This window comes from Portunus trituberculatus, chromosome 41 (assembly GCF_017591435.1).
Source record: "Portunus trituberculatus isolate SZX2019 chromosome 41, ASM1759143v1, whole genome shotgun sequence".
Lineage (NCBI taxonomy): Eukaryota > Metazoa > Arthropoda > Malacostraca > Decapoda > Portunidae > Portunus > Portunus trituberculatus.
The window spans coordinates 34,450,669-34,461,423 of record NC_059295.1 but is presented as its reverse complement, the minus strand read 5'-3'; the positions used below and the strand labels follow the sequence as shown (position 1 = coordinate 34,461,423).

The 10,755-nt window shown below is 36.7% G+C and overlaps 2 protein-coding genes across 2 annotated transcripts in view; one reads left to right on the top strand and one right to left on the bottom strand.

Annotated features, from left to right (window-relative positions):
* Nucleotides 1-936: 936 nt before the first annotated feature.
* On the bottom strand, nt 937-5,432 carry LOC123516464 (peroxiredoxin-5, mitochondrial-like). The gene is made up of 4 exons (XM_045275776.1): nt 5,252-5,432; nt 4,490-4,624; nt 2,638-2,769; nt 937-2,034 (listed from the first exon to the last, which is right to left on the bottom strand). Exons 1-4 carry the CDS (start codon nt 5,345-5,347, stop codon nt 1,837-1,839), a joined length of 561 nt encoding a protein of 186 aa, XP_045131711.1. The 5' UTR covers nt 5,348-5,432; the 3' UTR covers nt 937-1,836.
* Nucleotides 5,433-5,574: 142 nt separating this feature from the next.
* Nucleotides 5,575-10,755, top strand: part of LOC123516711 (protein SERAC1-like) — a 39,842-nt gene continuing 34,661 nt past the window's right edge. Inside the window, exons 1-4 of the mRNA XM_045276311.1 lie at nt 5,575-5,749; nt 5,919-6,113; nt 6,327-8,499; nt 8,867-8,985. Coding sequence (XP_045132246.1) covers nt 8,897-8,985 — 89 coding nt within the window. The 5' untranslated portion in view covers nt 5,575-5,749; nt 5,919-6,113; nt 6,327-8,499; nt 8,867-8,896. The remainder of the gene's footprint in view (nt 5,750-5,918; nt 6,114-6,326; nt 8,500-8,866; nt 8,986-10,755) is intronic.

Below are 10,755 nucleotides of genomic sequence, written 5' to 3'. Positions count from 1 at the left end.
AGACAGAATCCATTCTTCTACAGATACATAAATGGAAAATTAGACAAAAAGATGGCATAATGAAGAAAACAAATGGACAAATTTATTTTTGATAATTAACAGCTCACTGAAAGGGGAAAAATACCAAAGGAATGGAAAAGAGCTAACATAGTGCCAATATAGAAAAGGATAAATAAAACAGAACCATTGAATTATATACTACTGTCAATAACAAATATAGTAAGCAAGCTTTGCGAGATAGTAATTAAAGATAGATGGGTACAATACTTAAAAGATGAAAAGCCAATTACTGAAAAACAATGTTGATTCAGGAAAGGAAGATCTCTTGTATTACAAATCTAGTGAGCTTCTACACCAGAGTAATAGATGGAGTGCAAGAGAAGGATAGATGAGTTGATGCAGTTTACCTTCAGGTTTTGCTGTTGGAAAGAATAATCTAGTACTTGAAGGACTACACAAACAGGGTAAAGAGTATCACCCCTATGATGCTGATATACATAATGATACATCTGGGAAAGACACTGGTGTACCTACGTCAACAAAAGCTTGTGGGAAGACTGCTAGCAGCTACCTTCAATTTGGTAATCCTGCAATTTCATCTTGTTTTTAGTTGTTCCACTATATATTTCTTTTGTGATCAAGGAATAGTTTCTCCTAATCATATGTCTAGTCTATGCTTCATTCTTGCTACATTTTCAGACTCCCCATCCTCTTGAACCATCAGCAATTTCACAATATACTGTGCACATCTCATTTATGTAGCCTTGTCAAGTAGCATTCTACTGTGCTCATCATCAAAGAAACAGAGTTCTGTTTATTACCTGCATAACATTCACAGCTACAAGCATGACACACAAATTTTCTGTCTGTTTATTGAGTGTGCTAACAAAACATATATTCCAATAGGAGAAAATTTTTGCCAGTATATACAAGAACTTAATGCACATTTTTTATTGAGCAACAAATTTACTTAAAATGATCACACAGTACAAGGACTTTGTACCAATCAATGGCATATATTTCCTGATCTTTAAAACATGGAAAAAAAAAAAAAAAAAAATCAAGAGTGCCATACTGAGACTAGTCCTGGTGTAATACAAACTCAGAAAGAATGGAAGTATTCCTATACTCACAAACACAAATAAGAGTAAGGAGGGAGAATTTTTGTTTTGAATGTGACAGCTTGTAAGAATTCTCTTGTTAAACCCATATTAGGTTCTGAAAGGAAAATAACCAACACATACTCTTTCCTAAGTGAAAACCTCCTCCCACATTCCCAACAATATGGTAGAACATAATGCATGTCACAGCCATTCTAATAACTATTTTCATATGCACCTTTTGTTCTTCAACTCCATGTGAGAAAACATCATCTAATTTGGCACTACCACAGTTCTACACTTTTACTTTCCTATCTAAGGCACCCGTGTTTTGACAATGAATACAAACAATAATGCCATACACAGGCCTTTCTTAACAATGGATTATTTTCATGTTAGATTAACTAAATAAACAATAAGATCCTGAAACAATTATACAATTATGACCTGTGAAATGATTTGTTGAAAAGACTAATCAGTGCTTATGTAGTAATCTACTTGAATGCATAATGATATATGTACGAAAAATCACTATCCATCAACAGTAGAGTAATACTAAAATATTACGATCAATGTCTATATACAAACCTACTGTTCAGAGGTAAACAAGTGATATACAACACTTAAGACTCTCAAAAATTGTTTCCTCAGATGATTATGTAATCTGACTTTACGAGAGTAGAGGTACAGAAGAATCTAGAAGAATGAAGCTGCTCCAGTCATGTAGATCAGGCATTTACAGCTTGGACATTGTGTTCTCAGCAAGGGAGCAAGACAGACCCTTTCCATCTGGCTCCACATTGAGCTGTAACACTCGGCCATCTTCAACTAACATAGAGTATCTCTTTGATCTAAGGCCTCCTAGTACTGCTAGATCCTGATCCAAGCCCACAGCTTTGGTGAACTCTCCATTTGTGTCTGCCAGCATACGAATCTGTTGAAAGATGGTAGCCATTAAGTATTTCAATTTAGTAGAATCAAAATAGCAATAATTCTTGACTTTACCTGAGTGGGTATCTAAACTGCTCAAACTATGCTGGGTGAAAAATACTTAAAAAGGTTGGCGAGCAATTACAATAAGCCTTCTCTAAATACAATTTTACTTTGTTCCTACAGAATGAGGCTGTTAAGTGGCACAGATTTTTCAGTGTTCTTGCACGGCCATACATGTACACATAGTATATACATACTAGATTACTTCTCCAGGTTAATTGTATGGCCATAATTTGATCTAGTTCCTGCTTATTTTTCCTTACTAAACAAGGGTTTCCAAGGAGTCTCTCTCTCTCTCTCTCTTACATTTAAACTATGATTCTGTGGCACATGTGTTGATCACGACCTTAAAATACCACTATAATAATGATAATTGTAATCACTACTTATTCAGACTTTTACTACTACTACTATGTCCTTCTGCTGCTATTTTTACAACCATGGCAGTTCTTGCTGTTGGTACAACTACTTCAACTATACTATCTATTACTAAATACGGGAGAGGCTACAGATGAAGACTGTGAGTTAGGGAAGCAGTCCTCACCTTGTCCCCAACATTGTGTCTCTCCCCCCAGGCTGTCAATACAAATGGATCATTGACTGCCACACAAGCAATTTCTTGAATCCCTTTTGCTTTGATGCTGTCTGCTTGTTTGATATATCCTGGCAAGTGGGTCTGTAGGATTAAAATAATGCAAAAAAATCAGTACATGAGACATTTTGCAAATACAGCTGCTGATTGTAGAATGTTGAACAATATGGAAGATAACAATACAAATGTTTCACAGAAGCATACTCTGAAAATAATAGTATTTCTGCATGATAATTTTTCTCAATTTTTCGAAAATTGATCCTGCTATCATTTATGACAGTAAAGACTTGTATATTAGGCATATTGGTTTATCAATTTTACTCTTTTCCTAAATATGATTTCTGTAAAGTAGGAAACATTTCTCAAGCAGTTACAATTTTCTCAGAACCTTCACTTACTTCCTACATAGCAAATATAATAACGCCTCACACTTCCTACATAGTACACATAATAACACCTCACAAAGCTGGACCACTTCAAGTTCGATATTGAATAAGTTGGACACTTTTGAAAAGATGGAAGGACCTAAACAGAGTGAGAAAAGTGCACCATGAAAATCTCTTGAAATGAAACTGTCTACAAATGGTATTTGCATGATAGTGCAAAAGGGATCAAAGTATGTGACCTGGACATTCAGAATGGTGCAGGGAATTCATATGCAGAGCTGGATTCATATAAATTAAATTGGCACTCCCATAATTAGTCTAACTTAGATTTTACTGTACATAATCAATACTTGCAGGTTTCATGAATATACCTGCATAAAATAAGTTCTATGTTGAATTTTTAACACATATAGTAGATTTAGAGTATGAGCAAGAACAATGCATCATTATAGCATACCGGTTTTATGGATCATCATGAAAACCTAAAGTTACCATCACACAAGTACATTTTTGCCCACTTTTTTCCCTCAACTTTCTAAAATTTGACAAAATCTTGGGCATGTCCCATCACATGCATAGTTGTTCATTTGCACTTTTGTTGACAGTAAATAAAAATGACTCTAAGCTTCTTCCACCCTGTGTGTCAGTATCGTCGCTTGCCCAACATAGTAACACTGCAACAAATGCATAACTGGCAACTCATATGGCAGGCTGTGGACCCAGCCAGCCCAAGACTTCAATCCTCCACAAATGCTGTTCCAATTGATACACATGCAAGCAGTCACCGTTCTACATCTAATTTCAAGTTTTTTAAATCATAGACGAGCCAAAAGAGCTAAAAATGTATCCAGATTGCAGGAGTAGAGAAACAGAGAATTTTCTAGAGCGTAAATGTCTATTGAATCATGCAAGCCACTGTTTACTGTTATATACCCACAAATTAAATGTAACAACATATGAAGTCATCTACGTGATTTAAAAAAAAATTGAAATCTATTTAATTCAAGTTCATAAAAAACTATAACCTTCATTCAGTATGTTTATCTTTATATCATAAAAATGGACTTATGTTAGATAACAAAAGCTGATGACAATCCTCCTCCTTGAAAACAATAACTTCGGTTTGACAATGGAAAGAAAAAAAAAAAGTATTAATGTAATGACACATTGACAAAGAAAGTAGCATTGAATTATTACAGTATATAATATCCCACATTTCCTTAATTGAAGCATGAATAAAATTCCCATTTCCAATATGAAAAAAAAAAGATAATACATTATATACTGAAATTCATCACTTAAAAAGATAAAATCAAGACTCTATTTACATCTGGTCTGATTCACCTTCCAAAGAAAGCATGCAACACTTGTTTCATTTATTGATCAGTACTGGACATGGCATATATATGGCACCTCACCTTGGAGCAGCCTGGGGTGAAGGCTCCCGGCACGGCAAAAAGAAGTACCTTGCGACCTGCACACAGATCTCTCGTGTTGACGGCATGGGCTGGGGTCTCTTCATATAGATCTACACTAGGCAACTCATCACCAACCTGTACAATATTCAGCAAGTTTAAAATTGGATTCAGATTATCTTTAAGTTTGTATTTGCTTTATAATATTTTTGTCACATTCATACACTACAGGACAAATTACAATAACTTGTATTGTCTCAAATTATGGTAGAAATCTACAACAGGTCCTTTATTTGCCGAATATGACCGTTTGTCTCCTTAAACATGTTTAGAAAATATGAAATTAGTCTCAATTTCCTCCACCAACTAAGCCAAAACAAACTTAACCTAACCTAACACCACATTTTATACATGAAATACAGTTTGGTCATATTGTCAAAATTTACTGGCAATACCATCTTGATAGCAATCATTATGCAAAGCTTTCCTACACCTTTCCGATGCCTACATAATGCAATGGTGTTCTGTGCCTGCCTCATGCACGCCTTCACGCACTTCTATCACAACATTTCCTCCTTAATTAAAAATCCCGTATCTCCTTACTACTTACTATGAACATGCCTCATAACTGTTATACAGAATGTTATAAAATCCTTAAATGTACGGCAATGCCATACTGTGCTTGCCAATGCACCGCCGTCCCTCTGCCTCCCACAAGCACACCTGTGTCCGTCCACCTCTTTGCGCCTCATACCTGTGCCTCACCTGGATTGACATGTTTCTGACGGAAGATAGGGCTGCGAGTCTGGCGAGGACTGGCCTGAGGGCGGGTCTAGAATGAAGTAGGACCTGAGCAGCCATCCTCGCCTCGGAAATTCTGGGTTAGTGTTACCAGGATGGACCGCCAGGCAAAACTCAAGGCCACCCCCCCCCTGTCATCACCCTGCCAATCCCAGTTTTAGATCCCGACTACATCCTTGCAAATCTCATTCCTATCTTATCGTAGTTGGTTCTGGAGGAATCAATGTCGCGTGATTGCTACCTATATAAAAACTGGTCAAGATAAGAGTGGGTGGTCATAAAAACTCGGTAGCTATGATCATGTCCTAATCTTTGTGGAAGTGGCCGATGCTTTGAGAGAAATGTGCAATGTGCATGGTGGTGGTGGTGTAACAATGCATTCATTCATCAGTAAGTAGTAAATAAAGGACAATTGTTGGCATGTGAAGCTATCTTGACGTTTCACATCGGTCAATCAAATATGTAAGTAAGGGTCATAATAATTTAGTTTTTTACACATGTAATTAATGCCTAACTAAAACAAGCGAAGAAATTTTTATGCTAATAAGCAATAAAGAAATAAAGATAGTCATAATGAGAAACTAGCTCATGGAGGTGAATTACAGGTTATTTATTTATCTATTTACAAAAGGACCGGGGGTACAGACAGCACGGAGTGTGTCAGCTGTGCGAGCCTGGGCACACGAAGTTCAGTGATTGCAGCAGAGTACGTGGCCGGGCTGTGTTGATCTAGCCACTAATCATGTATAAAACAGTTTCTACATTTCATCGGAAAGTGAGAAGGCTGGAATGATGGGCCAAAAAATAGGACAATAACGAATCTCAAGTAAGTTATTGGTTGGCTTTCCTCGTGTGTGTGTGTGTGTGTGTGTGCTGGATTGAGTCAAGCTCATAATGCCCATTTTCTTTATCATGAACTATATTTATGTATACTACTTGCATTCACATGTATTCTATGGTTATACTTATCTACAAGTTTTATTAAAGTAGTTTGACAGTTTGAAGGTACCTTCTCTAAACTACCCCACCCCCTCTTCAGTTGCAGGCCCTGATGCTACGCCAGCCCCATTATTAAAAGAACGTAAGGAGGAGCTGGCACGTCCCTTATACATGATATGGAGAAAGTTTCTCACCCTAGGGAAATGTCCAGAAAGTGAAATATGGACTGATCACCACCATACACAAAAGTGACAGCAGGGGAGATGCAACAAAGTATACCTAGATCAGTTATGTTGACATCCTTTGCCTTAAAAGTATTGGAAAAAAGGACAAGGCAAGGGCTGTTTGACAGTGGCCAAGATGGTTTCAAAGGGTGCTCATGTCTGTCTCAACTGCTGGCACACCAAGAGCATTTATTGGACTGCCTAGAACAGTGCTAGGGCCACATAAAAAAAATCACAATCTTATAGGTCTGCATACTATACTAACCCATAATGATTAACATTTGAAATGTTTAAAATACAAAATGAAACTTTTTTTTATTTATACCATGTGGACTTTTCACGGGAATTTATGGGCTAAAGGGGATAGTTTTTAGGGTACCTCCTATCTCAAAACCCATCCACTAGGAAACCGTTGCCTCTGAGTGAGGAAGCCCAACCTATACTCGGACCGTGGACAGGATTCGAACCTGTGCGCTTGGAGATCCTCGGACCCCAAAGTACGCATGGTTCCACTGTACCACGGCAGCCCTTTTAAAGTAAAAGCCTATCTCCCACACATATGCACACATGTGGAAAGAAAATGAAACTCACAATATTTCACATTATTTATTAACTCTCTCTCTCTCTCTCTTTTCAAATTTACTAACGTTTGTCGTACCACATGAATTCATTTGGTGGCCTGTGGGATTTAGTTTGCCCACACCTGGCCTAGAAGAAGGGAGCAATGTAGACGTGGTCTACCTTGATTTAACTAAGGTGCTTGACAAGATGGACTAAGGAGTAGTGTTACACTAACTCTCATCCCTAGGTGTTAGAGGAAACCTGGGGAAATTGATCCTTCATGGTAGAATCCAACAAGTAGCTGTAAATGGAGCCCTATCAGAGTGCTCCCCAGTCATCAGTGGCATATCACAGGGATTCAGTCTTGGGATTTTTCCTGTTCCTGACTCTAATCAGGGACATAGATACAGATGTCAGGCATTCTACCACATCTTCCTTTGTTGATGACACAGGAAAAGTGAAGTTTCAGGAGGATGCTGCTCTGCTGCTGGAAGACTTGAATGCTATATACACATGGGCAACTATTAACAATATGTTATTTAATGAAAGTAAATTTGAGGCTCTGAGATATGGCACTGGCGACACCATTAACCCCTTCAGTACCAGGATGTGTTTTCATATTCATTCTGTTTATGTTTGGTGATTTTATGGAGCTTCAAATACTTATGTGGGGATTAGAACAATGAAGACTCCAGCCATTAATCTTCAGACTTCCTAATGTAAATAAAATCGTCCAGTCATACCCAAAACACATGGTAAAAAATACGTCCCAGTACTGAAGGGATTAAAGCAAATACTAGCTACAATACCAGAAAAGACCAATAGCGATGAAAAGCAACCTCCATGATTTGGGTGTGATAGTTAGAAGTGACTGCAGATTCAGCCTACATTGGTAGAACAGAATCTGCTAGATGCTAATCTGGATAGCTACTAAGGAGTTTTACAACCTGGGAAGAAGAGTGCCTCCTAATCCTGTGGAAGAGTTTGGTGTTGCCCAAGCTGGAATACTATTGGGAAACTATTGGAAAACTATTGAGAATGCCTAAAGGACTTAAAACTGTATTCTCTCCAAAGAAGATGAGAAAAGTACTAGATTCTATACACTTGGAAGACACCTGGTACCAAACATTGGTATCAAGCTAAGCCAAATAAGAATGAGAAGTCCAAGGTTCTGCTCTATTGAAGACCCAAGAATAAACTACCAACACCTTAAAACACTGAGTATTGGCAGTTTTAGCAGGGCAGGGCCAAAAATATTCAACAGCCCACCCTTGTACCTAAGAGACATGTCAGCCTGCAGTGTAAAAGTTTTCAAGCAACATTTAGATAAGTTCCTGTGGAAGATTGCAGATGCAACTCCCTGCCTTCATACCAGACATGGTCCCACTGTAATAAGCTGTAGCATCTGATTCCCTCTTACTTATGGCAAAACAGAAGATACAGCGTCAGTTCCTGTAGCTGAGACCAGTTGGCCAAAATAGTCACAAGGTATCACAAGATGTAACAGCTATTCTTGATTGGAATCTCTGCAGAAGTAATAGGATTTGTGGGAGTGACTGATTGTTAGATTGGATAGATAAAATACAATGATATATGCTCAAAAAATGCCAGAATCTATATTTCATTGTGATCTCAAAAAAGAAACTGCACTTATTTATGATTCTTCAATTATTTTATTTAATAATGTAGTTTTAAGTGCTTATTGGTATATCAGATGCTGAAAATATAATCTTGTTTGGTGTCCTGGGAGTGTAAAGTCAGCCCTGAGTGGAGCAAATGGTTTTGTATACTATGGACCATTGTGACATACCCATCATTGTGTCTTATCATTTCTTCTCTATTTTGTTGCTTTCAGGACTTGTATGATGGAAAAGCTAGTTACTTGATGCTTCGCAGTTTTGAAACTTGCAGTAAAGAAGCTAAAATGTTTTCCCGAGTGGGTAGCAAGCTTCGTACTGGTGCTGCTATTTTGATGTATGTTTATATCCTTCTTTGTTCTACATACTGATGTGAGGTCTTGATTATGTTGTTTGAGAACTCCAGCACATCATAGTTCTTTTATGCTTTTTACTAACTATTTGTAAGAACCATATTAGATGACAACGAAAGTGTGTGTATGTGTGAGAAAAAGTAATATATGCAGCGTCACATAATCAGGTAAAAGATTTCACAAATAGCACAAGCTACACAGTATTTTACCACAAATTATCAAGTAATTTAAATTAAGAAAGGGAAGAGAAGCATTTTCACAGACAGTTTTGGCTCAATGAGGATATAATGTCAATTACCTGTGAGTCCCTATGCTTGGTTATTTTCTGGAATTTCTAGTCTCTTGTGCATTCAAATGATCTTGTTTCTTATAATCTGAATGGTTCTGACTACACTGAAAAGATTAATTGGAGCTTAGGGACCCACCATAAGTTGAAGCAGTTGATTCTCTTATAGATTAATTACAATTTACTGAGATGTTAGTTTCATGTATTGGAACTTCATAAATACCTAAATGAAAACAAAAACCCAGATTGTTATTTTTCAAATTATCATTTAAATATTTTCTTATCATTGAAATCAATTACTTAAAGAATTTATTCATTGATATGAATTATGCATTCACAAATGGGGATAAAGGAGAATATTATTTTTCATATTCATTTTTTCTTGACTAACGTGTTTCATACTATCCCCTGATCCCTCAACCCTACCCTAGTGCAGAATATCTGGAAGCTTTGCATGTTCAGCTCACACTCCACCCTCTTATACAAGAAAGATGAAAATTGATGTTGTATGTGCATTCTTAAGAATCTTTTTATGTTAGTGTCTTTATCAAACACCATTAGCTCTTGTTTACTTTCTAAAGCATAAATAATGGCATGTTATCTGTGAAATATGTATGGGTGGAATTTGATGTCTTTCCTTCTATAATTTTTAGTAGATCTTGACTGAATGCAAGAAACAAATTCATTCTCTCTCTCTCTCTCTCTCTCTCTCTCTCTCTCTCTCTCTCTCTCTCTCTCTTCTCTGGCATGTGAATCAAATAAAGCTAGAATTTATATATTACTCAGTAGATGGTTTTGAATAATTTGTGTGACTGTCATGGTTGTTTCCTGAGATGTAGTCACTACAAAAGTTGTCTTTGCATCTCATTTAAAGATTTACTGAATTTCAAAAGCATTACAAAGAAGGTACTGTAGTTATGGACAAAGGTTTGGTTTTAGTATTTCATTTGTGTCTGTATGGCATTCAAATTAAGATAATAAGTTTTGGGTAAAAATCTATAAGTTTTGATTGTAAGAATATGATAGGCATAAAACTTTATATTGAAGTTGGAGGTTGGTTAAGGGTGGTAAAAAATCTAAGATTTAGCTTATCTAGGCTTGATTGGCGAAGGATTATGATCATTGAGTATCCTGCCAGTGATTCATTCTATAACCATTCCATTTCATCATGTCTTCAATTCAGTTTTTCAGTTTAAGAATCCAAGTTATTACAGAGAAAGGAAATATGGAAGAGAAAAAAGCTAGATAAAAATTTTAACATGGAAAGGCATAGAATAACACCTTTTTACCATAACCACAGACTTTGAGGAAATTTATACAAATAATGTATTATCAAATAGGTAGAGAGAGCATAAATGTGTCAAGCTCCTGATCCCTTTGGGGATGACTTGTGCCTATAATGTCCATTGCAAATTTGATTACATTGTGCTGCAAGGATATATTTGGTAGTGACTATGTGATAACTGGT